The 22,308-nt window shown below is 43.1% G+C and overlaps 1 protein-coding gene across 6 annotated transcripts in view; it reads right to left on the reverse strand.

Annotated features, from left to right (window-relative positions):
* The window catches only part of HIVEP1 (HIVEP zinc finger 1), a 131,773-nt gene extending 111,188 nt beyond the window's left edge, over positions 1-20,585 (reverse strand). For 2 of the 6 annotated variants that reach the window (XM_081144762.1, XM_081144757.1), the window contains exons 1-2: positions 20,485-20,585; positions 13,783-13,925 (exon numbers count right to left, since the gene is read on the reverse strand). In XM_081144762.1, the coding sequence (XP_081000888.1) occupies positions 13,783-13,822 (40 nt within the window). In that variant the 5' untranslated portion in view covers positions 13,823-13,925; positions 20,485-20,585. Of the gene's footprint in view, positions 1-13,782; positions 13,926-16,666; positions 16,756-16,893; positions 17,037-17,424; positions 17,515-17,783; positions 17,815-20,484 lie in introns of those variants that run through there. The other 4 variants (XM_081144761.1, XM_081144758.1, XM_081144760.1 and 1 more) reach the window with 4 other exon arrangements.
* Positions 20,586-22,308: the final 1,723 nt, after the last annotated feature.

A 22,308-nucleotide genomic window follows, 5' to 3' on the forward strand; every position in this document is an offset into this window, starting at 1 on the left:
GGAGTTAAAAAATACAATAAATGACATGAAAAAATTTACTAGAGGGCTTCAACAGCAAATCTCAGCTAGCACAAGAAAAAATCAGTACAGTTGATGACAGCTCAATCCAAGGAGCAGAGAGAAAAAAAATCAAAGGAAAACAGACAGAGCTCAGAGGGCTGAGAAACAACATTGAGCTCATCAACACATGTGTGATGGGAGAAGAGGAAAAAGTGGCCAAAATACTTCAAAAATAATCGCCTAAAACTTCCCCAAACTGATAGGAAGGAAAACAACTCATCTTCCTATCCAAAAAGTTCAACAAAACTCAAAAAAAGATAAATACAAAGCAATCCACACCTAAATACATAGTATTCGAACTGCTCCAAGACAGAGAGAAAAACTTGAAAGCAGAAAACAACAACAAAAATTTCATCACACACAGAGAAAAACATGACAAACAGCTGGCTTCTCCCGGAAACAATGAATGTCAGAGGCAGTGGAACGTCCAGAGTGCTGAAGGGGGGATTACCAACTAGGAATTCTATAACCAGAAACTACTCTTCAAAACGGAAAGAGGAAAAAGACATTCCATGAATTTTTAAAAAGAGAATTTGTGGCTAGAAGATGTGCCTTACAAGGAACGCTGCATGAAGTCCTTCAGGTTAAATGGAAGTGACACAGAAGGAAACTCAAATCCACAAGGACAAGAAGAGTACGAGAAATGGTAAATATGTAGGTTAGTTGTAAGGCTCAATTAATATTTTTTTGTTTCTTCTCTTAAACTCTTTTTAAAAAATAAGACTGTATAAAGTCATAATTTAACATTGTAGAGCTAAGTTTATAACATAAAGGGATCAAACATATATGACCATAACAGCATAAAGGAAAGAGGGGGAAAAAAAGACAAACCGGGACAAAGTTGGTAGATTTTACCAGAGTTCCGCTAAGTATTATTCAGCTAGTAGATAATAATATACTAAGGTGCATATTATAATCTCTAGAACAATCACTAAGAAAATTACTCAAAAGTATAGTTAAAAACAATAAAAGCAACACAGAAATCAAAACTGTACAATAATAAAAATTAACACAAAAGAAGACAGTGACATACAGAAGAACAAAAGTATACGGTAAATAAAAAAGAAATAGTAGAGAACAGTTTATGAACATGACCCAAAGGCAAGGGAAGCAAAGGCAAAAATAAATGAATGGGACTGCATCAAACTAAAAAGCTTCTGCACAGCAAAAAACACACAAAAAACCTGACAACAAAACAGAAAGGCAATCTTTCCGACAAGGGGTCAATATCCAAAATATATAAAGAACTAATACAACTCAACACCAAACAAACAATCCAATTAAAAAACGGGGAGAGAACCTGAATAGACACTTCTCCAAAGAAAGCATATGAATGGCCAACAGGTATATGAAAAGATGCTCAACTTCATTAGCTATTATGGAAATGCAAATCAAAACTACAATGAGATACCACCTCACACCTGTAGAATGGCTATTATGAACTTGTAATAATAGGTGAATTTTATTGCATGTAAATTATGTTTTAACAAAGCTGTAAGAAAAAAAATATTGTGCAGTGGTTTGACTCAAGCAATAAACTACTATCTGAAGACTGAGAAAAGGCATTCCACTCCTTCATGAAAAGGCATATCACCAAATACAAACTTAATGCAAACTCCAGCTCATCCAAGATGCTCATGTGGATGCTACAAGCATGTTAACGCATCACTTACATGACATTAATTCCATCAAAACATAACACATCAACTTAAATGTCAACATATAGAAGGCCAAATAATGCATTTAACCCCTCTGCCATGCAGTCCCACATCTGCTTATATACATTAACTGAATATTACTTCTGTGTTTTCTCATCAAATGTTTGCACAACTGTCTAGACTTTTCACGTGTAAGCCATTATGGTCTTTTATGTCTGCAACTATAAATTTCCTGGAAGACAAGGGCAGAGGTGTTAACTCCACAACATGCCCAACACATTACAGGAGGGCCTACAGAGGTTCTGAGAGACGTGGCCAGAGTGGCCCTTTGTTTTCACCCCACTTCATAACCAGGATGGGTTCTTCCTTTCACTGAGAAAGGAAGCACGTTAACAGTTACCGATTCTCATACCATTTCTGAGCCATGCTAACACTGGCAGGTATCAAACTAAAGAGGCTAATGTTCCAGTGTGTCTATACAACAGACTTAACATTGCTTTCAAAAGTATTTCTGAAAAGACTCAGTTATCATAAACAAGCCTATCCTTAACATAGAGTACTTAACTTAAGGAAAATAAAGTAAAACAAAACCAGAACATAAAAATACCATTTTTTTTCTACTCACTTTCATCGCACTAAGCCAAAACCATAAGCAATAAAGAATTACTTGGAGATTAAAGAAAGCATTGTAGGGAATATTGAGAATTCAGACATACCAGAAATGTAATCATGTTCTCAAAAACCTAAGTACTAGCTGTAATGCCTAATGTGTAGCAGCAGCTGTCACTCAGATGACCTATTGGTCCCTTTCTCAATGCCTGTTCTCAGCACACTACTCGCAGTGGCAGCACTGCCTCTTAGGGAGCACGTTTCAGAAGGCTCTCCTCTCAAAGACAGCTCCATTTTTCTGAAGAAAAATCCTCCACAAGATTGGTGTACAACATTGTAAATCACTGCTTACAATGCCACTGAGAGTTAAATACAGAGGTGACTAAAGGAGATGATACAATTATAAAAAGGTAAGTACTCTATCTGATGCAACAGCAAGCTCCCTGACAACCCAGGCCTTTGGGTGAGGACCCACAACCTGGCATCAGAACATCAAGGACAAGGGACTTTTTCTGGTGAGACCAATTCAACCTCTAAGGCTCTCCCTTCACCTTAGAACCACAGGCAAAGGGACTTCTTTCCAAACAAATGTAAATATCCTTGTCATGCCTGGCACACAGTAGAGCTCTAGGTTCCACTATAATCCATTCCTACAGTGTCCTCTATAGAAAGATGAAACAGTCTTACTTATTCCCAAACATAAAGGCATTTCTAAATATGTAACCCAATTCTCCTCTATTTCCTAGACAGTCAGTAAAGAGTTAGAAAAGTAAATATTCTAGGCTTTGCCAGCCACTTGCAACCACTCAACTCTGCCTCCACAGCAGTCTCAGACCACATGTAAATGAACGGGTGTGGCTGCATTCCAATAAAACTGTTTTCACAAAAACAGGTGGTAGATCAGATTCAACCAGTAGACTGTAGTTTGCTGACCTTGCCCTAGAATAATAGCTATTTAAAGCTAAAAAGGAAATTACAGATCAATATAACTCACCCCCAACCCCTGCCCCTCCCATGCCTTATTCCCAACAAGAAATTAAATTCAAGTTATTTGCTCAGGGTCAGACAGTACTCTCTTGCTGCTTTGTTCTTACGCAGGAAGATGATTTTCTGAAATAAAAAAAGACTGAGAGACTGCCTCATTCTTTCAACCTACCATCCTATTTCCTGAATATCAACAAAGCACACTGACTCAACATGGAGGTGTTACTGTTCTGTTTTTTTAAATATACTTTGGGGGGGGGCAGTTTTAGGTTTACAACACAATTAAGAGGAAAGTACAGAAATTTCTCACATACCCCTCTCCAAGACACATGTCTGGCCTCCCCCACTATCAACATCTCCCACCAGAGTGGTACATTTGTTACAGCTGATAAACATACATCAAAATGTCATTATCATCCAGAGTCCATATTTACATCAAGGTTCAGTCAGTGTCATACATTCTATGGGTTTGGACAAATATATAATGACATCTACCCCGCATTGTAGTACCATACAGAGTAGTTTCACTGCTTTAAAAATCCTCCGTGGAGAGGTTGTTTTTTAATTTCAAAGTATTATAAAATAGTCCCTAGTCCCTGATAATCTTCTGTAAATACTCAACTTAGTGTAAAAGAATTCAACTTGGTAATTTTGTAATTGTCATAAATAAAACCTACACATATCAAATATAAGGTTTCCTTTCCTCTTCTTCCTTAAAGTTTCAAAGTCATTGAGAAATCCACTCGAATCAAGCAAACTTGACCAACCACCACTTCTGTGTGATTTCCTCCCATTCTTTCTTCTGCCAAAGTCTCAGAACAACTTACTTTCTCTGCCAATTTATCCTTTCTTTCTTTAAAAACCCATCTCAAAACTCTGCCTCAAGCAGGTTTTCACCGAGAAAACATTAATATCTCCACGTATTTTCTGATTACTTTTATCCCACCCAGATTTTTTTTGCTCCATTTTCCCTTTGAGAATACCATCCTGCATGTTCCATATTAATATGAAATTATGTATTTGTTGCTTTATATTGCCCTTACGTCTTTTTCATGTGTTTGGAAACATATTAAAAACTCTTAGGAGGCATGTATGAGGTTTTGTTTCTAAGCATAGTATACTAGCGTGTTCACTGTTCGTAAATTAAAATGGAAGACCAATAAAATCTAACTTTGATCCCTTAAAAGTGGTTCTTCATTTGCCCTTTATCTACATCTGAAATCTGGAAGAGTCCACATACATCTAAAATAGTGCACTTTTTCTATATTCTGTCCTTACTGGATGAGGAAAATTATAAAATGTTTTCTTCTGTACTTTATTTAGAATTTTAATGCACTCATATTAGTTTTCCCAGAAATAGTTTCTAAGTCTTTATGTCGAAAGTTTCAACTGTTATGCTGAGGCTCCCATTTAAATACTGCCATTCTCCATTTCAAACAAGACGTCTCTTCTTTCAAGTACATATTACTAAACAAACCTGTAAGCAAACATGACAGAACAAATATTTTTTCTTTCTTGAATAGCTTGGAAATTCCCTCGATTGTCTGCAAGAGCAAATTCAACTTTGAGTAATGTACACATACACAACTCTGAAATGGATTTCCAACAATTAAAGACATGGGGGGGGGGAGAGTGCTTCAAATTTCTGACACCCTTAGTAACCTTGGCTCATATGTGCTATGCTTGACAAGCTTTATTTCGTTAACTGGGATGGAGAGCATTTCCAGGCTCTTAGGAATCAGGAAAGCTCTTTCTACTAGCAACATTAGCAAGTATAAGCTTGATAATAACGCAAAGGCAGTGTAGACGCCTAGCTGTGGGACTCTGGGCAAGTAGCAACCTCCGCGTGCCTCATTCCCATGTCTATAAAACTGGGTCAATGATAGATCCTATCTCACACGGTTTTTAGGGTTAAATGAGCAAATATATAAAAAGCACTTTGAACACTGCCTAGGACACACACCTGTGAATAGTACAGCTCTTTTCATCACCATAAAAATAATATAACACAACCTTCCTCTTGCCATCAGCCTACAATAAACCATAACTATGGAAAGCAGTAAGACTTTTTTTAAAAAATTCTAAAGACCACTCCACAAATACCATCTCAAACAAGATACAAATAAGCTGCTCAAAGTCAATTCACCTAAACATCTCTGGGAACTTTCTCATCTGTGAAATGAGGCAGATGAACAAACTGACCTGCAAGGTCTGTCCTCCCCACTGTAAGACCAGGGCAGTTCTCTTGGGCAGGTATTGTAAGAAACCAGCACGGTAAGAAAACCTCCTGGTACGCCGGCAGCGTTCAACTGCCTGCGTGTCAGTTCAGTTCATTTTTATTTAAACTATCAAACACTGCCCCAATTTGATGTTTAATCTCTTTCTATTTGGATACTATAACTATTAAGCAGTTATATGATGATCTCATCTTTTTCTTCTCTGGCCAATCTGAAAGAGTTGGAAACTAAGCACATATAAGCACACTTCAAAATGCAAAACAAGTATATTTGAGTAAATTCACACTCTAATCATATAGGTACCCAGAAATATTATGTGCATAAAGGCACCTGAATATCATAAAAATCAAGCTGTGCATCAATAAAGCAGTTTCACACTTAGTGACTGCTATTCTAATTACACTGAAGCCAACTATTTTATCACTACAGTTTTTAAATATATTTGCATGGCAACATAGCCTTAGAATATTTTCTAGAACAAAATTCATCATAGAAATTTTCTAGGAACTTTCTGAAAACTTTTCATTTTAAAGTTGAAAAACAGTCAAAACGAATGCAATGCTGCACCACAGTAAGCGTATGTAAGCCATAAGCCTAATGGTCAAGGCCTTCCTTCTGAAAGACTGACTGGAGTATTGACAGGAAAGGAGCCTATCTGATGATAAGTTTCTGTGAAGATGAATCATGGCTAACCATATTACAAACATCGAGTGCTTTATTTTTTTTCCCTTTTTTAAAATATATCTTTATTGATTTTAGAGAGAGGGAGAAAGAGATAGAAACATCAATGATGAGAAAGTCATTGATTGGCTGCCTCCTGCAGGCCCCCAACTGGGGATCGAGCCCACAACCCGGGCATGTGCCCTGAGTGGGAATCGAACCTCGACCTCCTGTATCCTAGGTCGACGCTCAACTGCTGAGCCACGCCCAGCTGGGCTCAAGTGCTTTATATGAATATCTGGGCATCATCTTGTAACTGGCATATTATTAATATGCAAAAGAATACTGTTAAAATGTTTTAAAAGATTAAATATGTGAATAAAAAAATAAGGCACTTAATTTATTCATAAAATGTATGTCAGATAACACAACTTTAACCCAGACTTGTTCAAATTACATTGCATTCTAAATATGGTGTATATGACAGGAGATTTTATGCACGTTGTTTTTTTACTCTATGGTGCGATAAAATTATATCTCATCAGAACATATTTTGTGCAAATGTTCTAAAATAAAATCATTGCTCTGATTAATTGTATTATTACATTTTATATTTGCTTTTAAAAAGAAAGAGGCATTTGGTTAATAAGCATTCACAGAGCATCAAATAAGCTCTCAACATGAGCTGAAAAATAATTATCTGGAAAAAAAATGGGAGGCTTGCTATATTAATTTTTTTCTATTTTTATCCCAGTGAAACTGAATAATATCAGCTATTTACATGATAGTTTCTAATAACTTCAAATCGCTTTTCACCTACATCATCAAAACAATTTTTTAAGTTATTGCTTATTTCCTTTCTAGCTATAGTCATAACCATTTTTGTATAATAAGCTGTGGGGTTCTTCTCTCTACAAGATTTCTAACATCTCAAATCTCAAGGCTGTCAGCATTAAACTGCTGGCCTAACATTCAGATGTGAAAAACAATGCACTAACAGCTGGAATTCTACCTGAAAATCATCGACATTAAACCTCTTCCGCTCATAAACTCAACAAAAAGTCCCACATAACAAGAAAACGTAAGATTTCGTTCATCACACATGGTTTTATAAAACAATCACTGGAGTGAATCCACACATTGATAGCAAATGAAAATATTCATATTAATTATATTATTCGTAACAATCTGATTAGTTCTGAAAATGTGGTTGGGTTTCTCTGGTCTTCACACAGGAGGGGGGCACGGGATGGAGAGAAGGGACCATCTCAGAACTAAATAACTGATGACTAGGGCACTCATTTCAACCCCACATGACTGAGATTTGGACATTTGTTAAAACAGTTCAATGATAACAAAAAAGATCTCATAATCACCTTCCCTGAGAACCAGATGCAAACAGAATATTATGTTTAACCTCATTCAATGTTGTCAAAAAATGAGGCAAGATCTGAATGAGGTCAGGCGGACAAATTGAGAAGGCAGCACAGTGGTTAAGAATTTTCCTTCCCAAATTATTTTCTGCACTGACCTCTCTCTTCCAAATCCCAATCCTTGAGTAGTCAGGACAAGAGAGAGAAACATCAGTAGTCAACGCTGAGTACTTTATGCAGCATCAAAATGCAGACACAACTTTTATATAGGGATTCCTCTCAGTCTCTGTCTGCAAAGCATATGCAACCCAAGAGTTTGACATTAACCAATTTTTTATAGAAAGTGACAACTCTCTGTACGGAGTGTTTACCGTGTGTCAGGCTTTGTGTCAAACACTTACACTTGCCATGTCATCTAATCTTCACCCATTTTCTTTAGTTTACAGACAAGGAAACCAGGAAGCCAACAATTCAGCTTACCTAAGGCCACACAGCTAGACCCTGATAGCCTGAAGCCAAACACTTTACCATTATATTAATTAAAGTACTGAAGAGATAAAGTCTAGGAATCCAAGACAAAGTTAATAATAACTACAGCATATTCCTGAATAACTTTGTGTTCAAAGTTATTTCATTACAACTTTTTTTTTAATCCTCACCTGAGGGTATGTTTTTTATTGATTTTACAGAGAGGGGAAGGGAGAGGCAGAGAGAGAAACATGGATGGGCTCCCTCCCATATGTGCCCCGAATGGGGGTCAAACCTGAAACCCAGGTATGTGCCCTCACCTGGAACTGAACTCTCGACCCTTTGGAGCATAGGACAACATTCCAACCAACTGAACCACACCGGCCAGGGTTTATTACAACATTGATGAGATGCTCCAGGATCTTAAGTCTTGTTTATATCAATTAGCCTATGGTTAAATCAGTTTCACTACATGCAGTTTTGCTTGAAGTTGCAGAACCTACTGAGGATGTTGAATGAGGACTTACTGTACTTAGTTTATCTGTTCAGGCAATTAAAATTTTGCACTGTAACAGGTTTCTCAATCATAGGCTACCAATTATTGCAAGCATTTGCTACTCAAGGTTCCAAATGAAAACAAATGTCATGAAGAGAGAGGTCTTTAACCCTCCAGTTTGCTAAAGAGCTAACATAAATATTGTTTTGTTGAGCACAGATAGGTGACAAAAACAGTCTCTTGAGATATATAACTTATACCCAGATAAGATGATAGACCTGTAGGAAAAAAATTATGATGCAATATCACAAGGAGTAAGGCACCTGTAGACACAAGCAATGGAGGCCCACTGTATGTTGGGGGGAGGGATGAAAAGGGGAGAAGAGAATGGGAAAGGGGGGAAAAACTCAGAGGAGACATGAAGTCTTCTTTGGCAAAGACAACTCCCACACAGAGTAAGAAAACAATGGAAATGGAAAGGGGGAACAGAGACTTTCCAGAAAGAAGAGCAAGCACAGCAATGCTGGATTTGCATGCTGAGCTCCTGGAATGGTAATGACTTCTCATCAAATAGACTGGAGAACATAAAGGCCAAACTGTGGAAAGTCTGTCCCAGCCAAATTCAGGACTTTGGACTTCATCTTATAAGGTGATGGGCATCCACAGATCCCATGGGTGGATCTTGGCTATGCTCTGATCACCCTCCTAAGTGCTACTTCTCGTATTGTAATAAAGCTGGCTCTCAGTGAGAAAAAATAAGCTTTTTTTATTTTTAGCAGTGTGTTCAGAGCTAAATGCACTCAACCAATAAAAATGAAAAACTACACCAAATTCTCAAAATATGTTTTTCAAAAGGTTAATACTTAATGTTTTCCACACTGATTTCCAATCTTAAAGTAGATGAGTCTTTGAAACTCTAGGTCCAAATTCAACTAAAATAGGTAACACCATATTCTTTTTTTCCAAAGCTTTAAAACATATTCACGATGATGACTGACAGCACAAAAATAGCCCTTTATTTGAGGGGACTGACATGGAACCCCAGCTCCTCCATCCTATGTTACCCAAGAATGCACGTTAATCAAGAGTGCAAGCAAAGTCTTGCAAGGCGGTGGGGACGAGTGATCAGTAAGGAATGACTGCTAGGGAAGAGGGCACTGCCATGCTGTCAAGTTCATCACAACCACACCCAGGCACTCTCCGGCCCTGCAGTTTGCCACAGTCTCCTGGAGACCCAGGACAGCACACAAAGTCTTTCTTCTGAACACCACGTGCTTGTCTCGTGCTCTTCTGAAATTCTTATTCAGTCTCACAAAAGATGTCAGTGTTAAACTCTACCCACCTGCATCATGCAGAAAGACACCAAACACAAAGGTTCTATCTAGTTTATATGGCCGAAGGTGACAAGACTAGAATTAACAAACCGCACTCCTACAAACTGAACAGATCGCCCGTCGAGTCGAACTCTACCTCACTTATGCCCCAAATTCATGTCCTGCCCTTAACAACCCAGTTCTTCTCATACTTTTCCACTATAAACTCCATCGCCTTATGGGAGCAGAGCTTGGGCGTGCCAAAGTTTAAATCCATGCAAATTCTCTCTACAACTCCATGACAGATCCCTACACTGTACTTTTTACTTGCATAATGTGTGAATGCACACATGTGCATACATATTCTCCCCGAAGTAAAAACCATATTCCAGAGGGTTCCATTATGTTGATCTGTGGTTTTGCATATCTACAGGACTACACCAAGCCCAGCTGCAGAACCGAGAATAAACCAAACAAAAATTATATTTTAAGAATTAAAACGACCATTGGAGCATAATAAATTATAACCGGAGATATTTTTAAAAGTATAAATCTTCTATTATTGACCTAATTGCCAAACACAAGACAAATACTCCACAGACTATTTTCCAAGGAAGCCTAAAAAGAGGCTATGTGTTTAATGAAAACCCCGAGAGACAGCGTAAGCAGCAGGAACAATGCACTCATCCCAGCAAGCTGGCTGTGACCAACTCCCCTCTGTCTTCTGGTTTCCTCTCTCCCCATTTCATGGCTCACTTGATGAGCTAAGTCTTCTGTAAGCCAAAGCAGTGGGTCACCAGTAAAGCAAAACAAACAGGATATTCCAACTGTCAGTGAGATACAAAATAAATGCTAAAAAATTCAAGTTAGTAGCTAATGTTTCCCTTGCATAACCACCAAATTGTGCCTAGGGAGAGAGGCCTCAAATATATTTTTAGAAGGAAAGTGGAAATTTTTTTTGAAGTGTCACACCTTAGCACTTTCTTGCTTTTGTGCCTTTGTTTACTCAGTTTTTCCAACAGACACAGCTTTCCATCATTTTTCTCTGCCCAATGAGCTAACTACCTGGCTCAGATACCACCCCTTCCATGAGGTCCTCCCAAACCCCAGTCAAGGTGACCCTCCCCTGGGCCCGGTGAGGCTGCAGGTCTCACCAACATGGCTCTAGTAGGTTGTCTTGTATTAGTCTGCTCTGATCTCTTCTTGGCAGATCTTCGTTCTGGAAAGTCTCTCTTCCCCGTTTCCATTTCTACTCTGTTTTCTTACTCTGTGTGGGAGTTGTCTCTGCCAAAGAACAATTCACTTCTTCTCTGAGTCTTTCCCTCTTTCCCATTCTCTTCTGCCCTTTTCATCCCTCCCCGCAACATACAGTGGGCTGAGAGTTCGTAACTGTCTTAGGCAAGTAATTTTCTAACCTCTTGTTAATGGGCTGGAATCCAATTTATTTCAAGTTCTCTTAGAAAACTTTAAAAACATTATAATTTCAGAAAACAAGCAAGTTTACTATTAAAACTTTTAACTGCACATACTACATTTAAACTCAAATCTGATGGACCTTCACGATCTGAGTCCTCCTAGTCCTCCCACTCCAGTCTCTTACCTCTCTCCTCTTCCCTCCCCCATGAATAAAACTTCCTATGCCGTAGTGATGGAGAGTAACTTAGAGTAGCTTGGACTTCCCAAATCACATCACAGCTTCTACCCCAGGATGAAATGCACTCACCCTGCCTTGTCAGCTTCTCGGATAATTTCTCAGCCTTAAGAGCCCGGTTCACATGATACTTTCCCTTCCCTAAATCACGATCCTGCCCCATTCCAAACTGGCCCCCCACAACCAGGACAAAATATGATCCCCTAGCTCTGTGCCATAGCTCTCTGTTCTTTGGTCCCTGTGGTAGCAGTTACATGGTTACCTATCTCCCCTCCTCAATCCCATACTCCTTTCAGGGTCCATGTCTGACTAGTCTGACTAGTTTTATCCCTGTCACCTAACACAGTGGCACATGAAGGTGTTCCACAAATATCTGTTGAGTTGTACATTTATTTGATACAGAAAGGAAAAGAGTTTATGGTCTAAAAATATGCATTTCTCAGGCTAGTTATGCTATCTAAATTATAAAGTACAGTTGACCCTTGAACAAAGCAGGAGGTAGGGGCACTGACCACCCCACCCAGTCAAAAAACCACAAATAACTTTTGACTCCTCAAAAACTTAGCCACTAATAGCCTATTGTTGACTGAAGCCTTACCAATAATATAACAGCCAATTACACATTTCGTATGTTATATGCACTACATACTTGTATTTTATTCTTACAGTAAAATAAGCTACAGAAAAGAAAATGTTAAGAAAATCATATGGAAGAGAAAATAATTTACTATATTTATTGTAAAAAAATCCTCCCGCAAAAAAGTGGACCCACACTATTCAAATACAGGTTGTTCACGGGTCAACTGTATGTATTTTAAATACAAAAGACATTTAATACTCATGACTTAATGAATAATACTTCCAGATCAATCATGTATTCATTCCTTCAACAAATATCTGGGCTCCTTTTAACTGCCAGGAACTGTGCTGGCCAGAGCACCCACTGGCCCCTGTTGCCTTTGCGTATATTGGAACAGGGAGCCCTCTCTGGGCAGATAAGTAACGAAAGTTGGCCCCAGGCCTCCAAGTGACAATTTCTGCTGGCACCTGTGGGTGTGGAGGCTCCACCTACAGTCATAAATGAGAGAAAGTCTACTTTCTGGAGCTCATATTCTAGTGAGGGAGACAGGCAAATACATGGTCCATTTTCAACATTTTTCTATATGGCTCTGAAAAATCAGACTTCAACACACAACACTTAATGTTCTCTGTATAACTGCCCACCTCATTAAAGACTGGTACTATAATCATCAATATGAACTTGAGTGGAGGCAGCACCTATGCCAGCAGAGAGTTCTAGTACTCTTTCACATAGGACACAGCACTGTTTCCAGATTCAAGCAGGCCACAAAATTGACCACATTTTTGATTATCACCTTATGGTGACTGGCCAAATTTATTTCACCAAGGAACATTTTCAATTCATCTGTTTGTTTGATTTTAAGTCATTTTTTACCTTGCATGTGTGCTTAAGAATTTTTTTCTGTAATAGTAAATATTTCATAAGATACTTTACTCAGTTTGGAATTATTTGCATTAACAGTTCATTGCTCAACACTGCTACACTCTTATCTACTAAAGTTAAATATAAGAGATAATTGCTATTCCAAGTTGATAAAACACATCTGAACAATACAAAACCTTTTTTAAAATAAGCTAAGTTTTCTAATACTAAAATATCTCTTCACAGTTAAGGGAAATACTCATTTTTGCATCTGTATACAAAATATATATTATATACATATTTTTGACCAATTGTTTCCTGGGGAAAAATAGGTCAGTTTAACTCTGGATTCTGCAAATAATGGTCTGAATTAGTGTCAACTACAGCTGTCTTCACTTCTTATTATTCTAACATGTAAAGTAGTACAAAAATAAATCTCAAAAGTAGTATGGGGGAGGGGTAAAAAAAATCCATGGTGATCCAGTTGGCAATGAATATCCAACCATTCGTTTCAAATTCCTCAATCCAAATATGGTTCCTATGAAGAGAGAGTAAATCTCAGACTTTAATATCAATATCTAATAGTTGGGAAGACACTGTAATTTTGTTAAATTCAATTAATTCATTCAACAAATATTTATTAAGCAGCTCCTAAGAGACAAGAATTGTGCAGGGCAAGTGGAAGTGAACACGAAAAATGGAGCCAGCACTCCTGGAGCTCACCATGAAGCAAGGTCAACACCTGATACGCTGCCATTCCTGTCGCCAAATAGATACTTTATTGTGAGATTTACTATCAACCTGACTTCTCTTTAATGCAAAGTCTTACCTCTTAAGTTTCTGGGATGAATCTGCTTAGTTCGAGGCATCTTCTTTGATTCAGGGGCCCCTTTCTCTTCTTAGAAACTGTAGGAAGAGCAGGTCACAAAAATGTAGCTCCATAAACTTAATGTCCATCAATTAATCCATGTGCTAAAAAAGAAGAAAAAAAAGAAAAACCACATTTTATCACCATCAAAGGAAAAAGACACTTCAAAAGTAATGGCTTAATACAACACACAACACTAATCTAAACTCAACAAAAGGTAACCAAGCTGGGGACTGCTGCAAAAGATTATTTACTAACTTTTAATTAAACACAGGACACATCATTTTGCCAACATCTGGGCTTTCTCATCAAGTAAACAGGAAAAACAACCCACTGTACCTTTATCAAAGAAGAGTGAAAAAATCCACAGAATTGTGGTTTAAAGTAACATTAGCAGGTAAAACTAAAGTATAGCATCAGGCTATAAAAGGGATACGCTATGTACAGTACATGTCCGCACATTCATAAACTCTTTAGGGACAGGAACCATGTCTCAGTCACCTTGTTTCACTGAGTTAATTCAGTTAATATATGTGGTTGCTGTTGTGGCTGCTCCCCCTTATTCCAGTTCTCCCTTCTAGTCTCATGGTAGCACTGCACTGTCTCCCTGTGTTTAGCTAAAATGTGTGACCAGCTCTGGCTAATGACCTGTGAGTGGAAGAGACATGCATTGCTTCCAGGCTGGAGAGTTTAGTCATAGAAGCAAGATCCTCCCGAGCTCCTTTCCCTCTGCCATGGGACAGCCGCTATTCTAGACAGTGAGTCTGACATCACAGAGCTGAACTCCCACTTACTCAACATGATCATGTAGCATAAGAGAGAGACTGCTGTTGTTTTAAGTCACTGAGGTTTGAGAGTTATTTATTACAGTATAACCTAGTCTGTCCTGGCTTAGACATTTTAAAAACAATGACATGAAATACAATATGCCAAGACAGTAATAATCTAAAACCTAATCATCTCTTGCCCCAAATCAGCTACCTGGCCTCCTCTTCCACAAGGATCACTGAGCTAAAATTTTAGTTTTAACTTCCTGCAATATGGCTGATAAGTGAAGCCCACTATCATGATGTTAAACACAAAATTTTTCATCACTAAGCAAAGACAAAAAATGGAATAGGAGTACTTTTGTTTAAAACTTGTTATAACCTGTACTACAGAAGAAACAAGAGAATACTTAATGACTACCTACTGTGTGCCCATATACTTTCTATACATTACCTAGTAACTGGTAAGGTAGCTATCATTTAAACATTTTATAGATAAGAAAATTAAGCCGGGAAGAGGTTAACTAATGTGTCCATGGTCAGCAACTAAGGAAAGTGGCACCATGTGACTCGTTTACTCTGGATGCCTATTTCCTCAGTGGAAAAAGGGTTTTATTAAAGAGGCTGTGTAACACAAGTCATGACTATATATTTTGATGTCCAACCAGACTAGGTTCAAAGCCAAGCTTTACCCCTTACTGTGTAGCCTCATTCAAGGTACTTAACCTCTCCAAAGATCACATTTCCCAACTGCAAAACGAGGGAACAGTATCCACCTCATAGGATGTAAGGACTAAACAATGTGCCGCTGCCCAACACACAAAAATATTCAAATATTAATTCTCCTTAAGAAAGCCTATATGGGAAAGAATATCAATAATATCCCAAGATATGGTTAGAGAAATTTATAATTTCATTGCAACTAAGAACAAATGGAAGGCTACAATTAACTTCAGTATCTTATCCCTGATATGGCTAAATGTGGGCACTGCCAAAAATATGTGCAGTTTTTTTAAATGCATGGGGAAGAATATGAAATATGATGGTCAAATACTATGTATGTACTTCATCTAGCACTGTGCTAAATGATCTATAAAATATATCCCTGCATTAATGACATCCACCATCTGATGCATGAAGCTTCTGATTCAACAGAAAATTTAGACATTAGGGCCAAATAAATTGTACGCTTAAATACGTTCCCTGTAAAATTTAAAGCTTTTAAAAAGTAATAATAAACTTAAAGCTTTTAAATGGTCACAATATTTGTAAGTTTTTAAATCGTGAACTCCGACTGTTACAGTCACGTGATTCCTATAAGATCAGGAGCATAAAATGTAAATTATGCAAATTCCCAATCGTAACAGCTTTAAGCTACCCCATTCACGGCCTATCCACCGTCCCTAGCTGTCCATCCCCCGTTTAAATCCTTGTGGGAGGGGAGGAGTGAGTATTTTCAAAGACTACGGCAGCACTGTAGCGACCAGGGCCAGTGACAAATCATTCCTTTACAGGAAAGAAATAAATACCACATGGAGCAAAAACATGACATGATCGAAAAGCGTAAAGACAGTTACAAGGAGAAAAAACATGAATGAATGTGGAGGGCGGAGCCTGGGAAAACCCCTCTGCAACGCTGCACTGAACAAAGCACTTCGCATGCCAGGAGGAGGGGGGAGCATGAAAGTGCCAGCTCAGGAAGGAGCCCGGAGTGGGTGAGGAGAGCAGGACGAGGAGGCGAGCGCGCAGCCGGAGACTCCTCCTCGCCGCCGGCTCCGCCAGCGCCCCCTCCCCTCCAGCAGCAACTCCTTCCCCAGCGCGACCCGGAGGGAGCCGGAGCCGGCCCGCGCCCAGACCCCCGCCCCCTTCCCAACTGCGGCGGGCGCGCACTCCCAACCCGGAAAGGAACTACCCAGGTGGCTGCGAGTAAACAGGCACTCGGAGCAAAGAACGAAAGGGAAAGAAAGCCACAAAGCCGCGAGGTGGGGGAGCCGAGGCCTGGTCTCCCTCGCCCCCCACCCGCTTGCAAAATGCGTCCGCGGCTGGAACGCGGGCGGGGAGCCCGGGTCCCTCCGTACCTGCTCAGCTCGCAGGACCGCGGCTCGGGCCGCTCGCGCGCGGCCAGGGCGCCCAGAAGTGCAAGCGTCTCCCGCACGCAGCCATCCCCTCTGCAAGGTCGGCGGTTGCACACACACGCACACACACCCGCGCGCCCGCACGCCCCCCGCCCGCGGAGGGGGACGTGGTCCTGCCCACCCCGCCGCCCTCCCCGCCGCAGCGTCCCCGCCGCGGACCCGCGCCGAACCTGCTGCCAGGACGCCTGGCGGAGCCGCTGCCGCTGCAGCCGGCCCTCAGCTGCGCTGCTGATGGCGGCGGCCGGAGCTCGGAATCTCCGCGACCCCCGCGCGGCAGCGGCGGCGGCGCCAGGGATCCCTGCTTCACTTGACAACCCCAAACACAAACATAACCTCCTCCTGCGGCGGCTCCCGGCCCCCGGCCCCGGCCCCCCTCCTCGCCGCCGCCGCCCCAACAGCAGCCACACTAGAGGCCGGCGACTGGCACTCACACCACCCAGCGCTGAAATATTAAACAGGGGAGCCGGCCGGGGGGCGGGGGGGGAGCGCGGAGCGCGCGGGCGGGGGCCGCAGGCGCCGAGCCGGGGAGGCTGCCGCGCTCGCCGACGCCCCCGGCCGCGGCATGACCGCCGCCGGGGAAAGGAGTCCCGGGGGCCGGCGGCGAGGCCCGGGGCGCGCACCGCGGCGGGGCGAGGCGAGACGGGGCGGGCGGCCCGCCGGGGCCGTGGGACCAGGGGCGAGCAGGGCGGGCGCGGCTTTACCTCTCCCCTGGACAGAGTAGGGCGCGTTTAGCGTCTTTAGGGGCGACGGGAGGAGCGCGGGCCGGGCGGCGCGGGGGAGGGAGGGCGAAGGTCCGAGGCTTTCCCGTGGGTGGGCGGGGCGGCAGGGGATCCCCGGGGGCGGGAGCGGGGAGGCCGCGGGCTGCGACACGCGGGCGGGGGAGGGGCCGTCCCCTGGTGCGGACTGAGGCGGGAGCCCGGCGAGGGAAGGGCGGGGGTCACCCGGGCGCGGAGGCCCAGCTGGACAGGCGTGGCCGCCGGCCCAGCCCAGGAACAGGGGCAGGGTGGGAGCCCGGAACCCCGGGTCTCCCCGGCGGGGCGGGCCCGAGACCGCGTCTCACCCAGTGGCCCGCCCGCGGCTCCGCCCCGCCGGGCCGCCGCGGGGACGAGGACGGGGGCGGAGAGAGGCTGCGGCGCGACCCGACGGGGGAGGGGCCGGGTTAGGGACTCGAGGGGCGGGAGCCCGGGGTGGCGCTGGCTGTGGGACTGGCGCCCGGCGGGGGCTGAGGGGCGGGCCTGGCCGGTCACGCGGCCCCGGGGAGGCCACGCCAGGTCCCGCAGTTGGGGCCGGTTGGTTCGAGAAGAGGGGCGGGGACCGGCGGGGCGGTAGTTTCTCTTTACCTTCTCTTTACTTTCTGAAGCAGGATGTGGGCCGGGCCGGTGACGTCATGGGGTCTCCCAGCCCCGCCCCCCGCCAGGGTCTGATGGGGGTGGGGAAGGGAAAGGGGGGCACCCCAAGGGGGTTTCCTCAGCAACGCGTTGAGGGAAGAGGAAAGTCATTGTGAAACTTGAAACTCATTAACTTTGAAAAACAGCTTTTAAAAAAAACAACGGGGAGGGGGGAACGGGGTTGTTGGTTTGGAGGGTGGAAGGGGACATATTTATTAACCCTGAACTGAAACTACTTTTTGGTGGCCGATGTTCTATTAAAAGATTGAGGAAAGCCCAGGTTATTCCAGAGGCCGCTCCAGAGCCCGCTGGTGGTTCCCAGAGCCCGAGCGGCGAGCGCGGTTAACCCCTGCCTGCCCGCCTGGGGCAGGAAAGGGGGGGTACTTCAGGTTGAGGAAGCGGGGCGCGGGCCTGGGCAATCGACCTGCTCCAAGGACGTCGGGGAGAAGAGAAACGGGGGAAGGGAGTAATTACCATAAACCAGAGTTTGACCCCGGCTGCTAGAAAGCAATAGAGAAAGCAAGGAGTGGAAATTTATGGAAAAGAAATCAGGAGGGGCTGGACCAGGGTAAGGAACGAAGGTTTTGGGGAGATAGACCAAAAGTAAGAAGCTTGGAGCTCAGAAATTCTACATGTGCACCTGAAAAGCAGGCAAAAGAGGTTGGCTTAGAAGCCACGTCGAACTTGGGAGGAATTAAGGAAAAATTTTGATGCTGAAAGATTTCTCAGGTTAAACCAAACTGCTTTCCCCTTTTAAGGAATAAAAATGCTAAACGACCGTACACCCACTACGCCGGCCATCTGTGCAAACTTGAATTATGTCCCCTGGGGCTTCCATAAAGACACCTAGGTTTACCTGCTAGGGTTCACCCCTGAAATTCCCCTGAGGAAATCCTACCTCTAGCTCCTTTGCACTAAGAAAAGCTTAACTTACGCGAATGGGAATCATTAAAAATGGAATACTCAATAATGGCGAGCTTGTACCCCCAAATAATGCCATATAAAAGGGGGATATGCCTGTTAAAAACTAACTATGCTCCTAACTTTGCAGTGAAATAATGCAATTTTTTTTATTTTCAATGGGATATAATCATCTCTCATAAAATGAAATCTAATGGATCGCAGTCACAAACAGCTTGGAACATAACTTCCCAATGGGGTATTTAAATAAAAAATAAACATTCATTTACATGTGAAAGTATACCTAATCTGTCGGGTAAAGATTAAGGTAGCTCCATAATTATTAATTCTACTTTGTGGCACTTGTTAAGTCAAAAATGCTAACTGAATGGATATAATTTTAACCCAATAGTTGCTGAGCAAAGCAGAAATACACTTTGTAAATGCAGTGTTTATAAGGGATTTGGCATTGCTGTGAACTTTCTAACAAATTAAACATGCAATTTTGTCATTTCCATTTGTTAAACAACTTTTTTCTTAAACTCACAATTTAACTCTTCTGAGCAATAAATCAATATTAAATTGTTCTTTTAAATGTATACAATACGGAACAACTTGCTATTTTCTATTTGTGAATTAATACCCTAAATACAGTTTCTTTTCCTAATTCTGCCTCCAGTTCTAACTTCCTAGTTATCAGAAAGCAAGGAAACCCAGATAAACTATAAAGTAGCCTAGGCTTAATTGGTCGCAAATTTAAATACAGCTTCTCAAGTTGTATCTTATAAACGGAATGTGGAGAAAAAAATTTGTGAAGATCCACGTGAGTGGTTAATAGCAGTTTGAACAGTCAAAAATTCTGGAACTAATGGGGGAGATCCTCGTACTCTGCAAAAAAAGGGGAGGTGCCTAGAGGCCCATTTCGCTCCGGTCGCATCTCTACTGGCCCTGTGAACTCTTCTGGAGCTCCCCCTCGGGACTGGGGTTCAAGGGAGGGCAGTGTCCCTGAGAAGTTCTACGCACACTTTCCTAGCTGAGCAATTTTGGGAAGACTGAAGCCCGCCCCAAGGCTTTGTCCACCGGGCTCCGCGCCACACCGCTGCCCGCGCGTCCCCAGCCAGGGTTCCCACGCGGGCGCCCGGCCCGGCAGCGATCGGGCTCCCCCCTGGCGCGGCCCCGCGGCCCCGGCCCTCCGCCCCGCGCGCGGCCCGGCAGCGCCGCAGCCACGCGGAGATCCCGGAGGTTCCTCCCCGGCGGCCGCGGGGTCACGCCGCCGCCCGTCCCTCCCCTCCGCCCTCCGCCCTCCGCCCTCCGCGCGCTGGGCTTTCCTGTCCACCAGCCGAATCCCCTCCTCCTCGGGGCGACCCGGCGGAAAAAAAAAAAAAACCTTCCTGGCACAGCCTGCCAACTCCGCCGGACGCCCAAGCGCTTCCCAAGCCAGACGCCAGACAAAAGAACCGAGAGGAAACTTACCCGAACTGCAACGCAAAAGTCTGATCCAAAGCTTCCTGGGTTTAACTTTTAATTTTAAAAACAACAAAAGCAGAAACCAAAAGCCTCCTAGGTTGGAAGTGGGCGTGAGAGGAAATGCTAGGGGGAGGCGCTTGGTTCCCTCGGCCGCGCTCGCCCCCTCCCCCTCCCCCCTTCCCCCTTTCCCCCCTCCCCCCCCGTTGGGCCCCTGCCCGGGGCTTTGATGTTATCTCGTGCACCGCCTACGTGGGCTCAGCCGTGGGCTCCGCGCCGAGGGTGAGCCGCGGATATTGGCGCTGCGGGTGCTGGTTTGAAGAGAAGGAAGCAGGTGGTCACCCTAAAGGATCCTCGCTTCTCAGCCCCGCAGAGAGAAAGCAGCCTTTGCCCCGTCTTCCCCTTGTTACCTGCACTGAAAGGAACGACCCGTCCCTCTAGTAGGAATCCTGGAGATTTTGTTTTCCCTCCACTGTCAGCACAAGCTTAGAACAAGATAAGTATCCTGTGTTTTCTGAGGCTTTGTTTGGTTTTTAGATCTCAGTTTTTAAAGTCAATGTTATTTCCCTCCCCACGGACCCGCGGCCTTGAACAGACGAGAATATACCTCTGAAGGAAATAAACTCCATAATAACACGCCTTTCATAGACAGATCCTGTAGGGCAGAATATCTGCCCCCCCCCCCCCACACACACACACACGTTATGGAAAGCTTGTAACTGTTGCTTTTATCTTAGCTAACTGGACACTAGCAGAAACTGGATATATTTCTACATTAGAGTAGCAGTCTCAGGACCATCACAAACAAAGCACTAACAAAGGGTGGCCTTTTTTTTTTTGAAACTGATTAGTAATCAAGAAGGATTGCACCGTCTACCTCTCAGCGCTGACTATTCCTCCGCTTTATGCCAGCACCGGCCCGTGTTCAGGCCTTGCCCTCCAGGAGTGTACAGGTTAATGGAGGCAGGATAAACACATGGAAAAGTACCTCGAGGGAAAAAAGATACAAGAAGCAGCTTATAAACAGAGCCAATTAAAGTTATACAAAGTTATTTACATGATTGCTGAGAGCTCTCTGGGTTGGTGGAGGGCAGGATTATGAGGGAACGTTCCATCCTGAGGTTGAGCTCTGAGCGGGATTTTGAAGGAAAGTTCACGATTTGGCAATTTTATGAGAACAGCATTCCAGGCAAGGGAAATAGCTTGACTGTGAAAGCAAGTAAACTATGTGTGATGGTTTTTCTGGCTAGAGTGGAGAATCAAAACAAATGTGAAAAGAAGTAGGGTGACCATGTAAATGTAGCATCCAAACTGCACACTTTTGAGAGGGAAAGGGAAACTATTAATAAAAATACCCAGATCAGAGACACACACCTGGACTGTCCTAGGCAAACAGGAAGGGTGGGTTCTCTAGCAAGAAGCTTTGGAGACAGAATAGGCAGGCAACAGGCAACCAGGAAAAAGGAAGGAGGAATTAAGGAAGGAATTAAGATGTGATACTGCAAATACAGCCATACTTCCCTTTATTACGTGTTGCAGATACTGTGTTTTCATCAGCATGGAGGCAAGACCTTCCACCAGCAAAAAGATCATAGGCCAGTGAAGGCTCAGATGATGCTTAGCTTTTTTTTTTTTTTTTTTAGCAAGAAAGCATGTTTTAGTTAAGGTATGTACATTTTTTTAGACATAATGCTATTGCACACTTAGTGGACTATAGTATAGTGTAAACATAACTTTAAATGCACTGGAAACCAAAAAGTTGGTGTAACTCGCTTTATTGCAGTATTCGCTTTATTGAGTGGCCTGGAATGGAACGTGCAGTGTCTCTGAGAT

The sequence above is a fragment of the Miniopterus schreibersii genome (genome assembly GCF_964146895.1).
Source record: "Miniopterus schreibersii genome assembly, chromosome: 8".
Classification (NCBI taxonomy): Eukaryota; Metazoa; Chordata; class Mammalia; order Chiroptera; family Miniopteridae; genus Miniopterus; species Miniopterus schreibersii.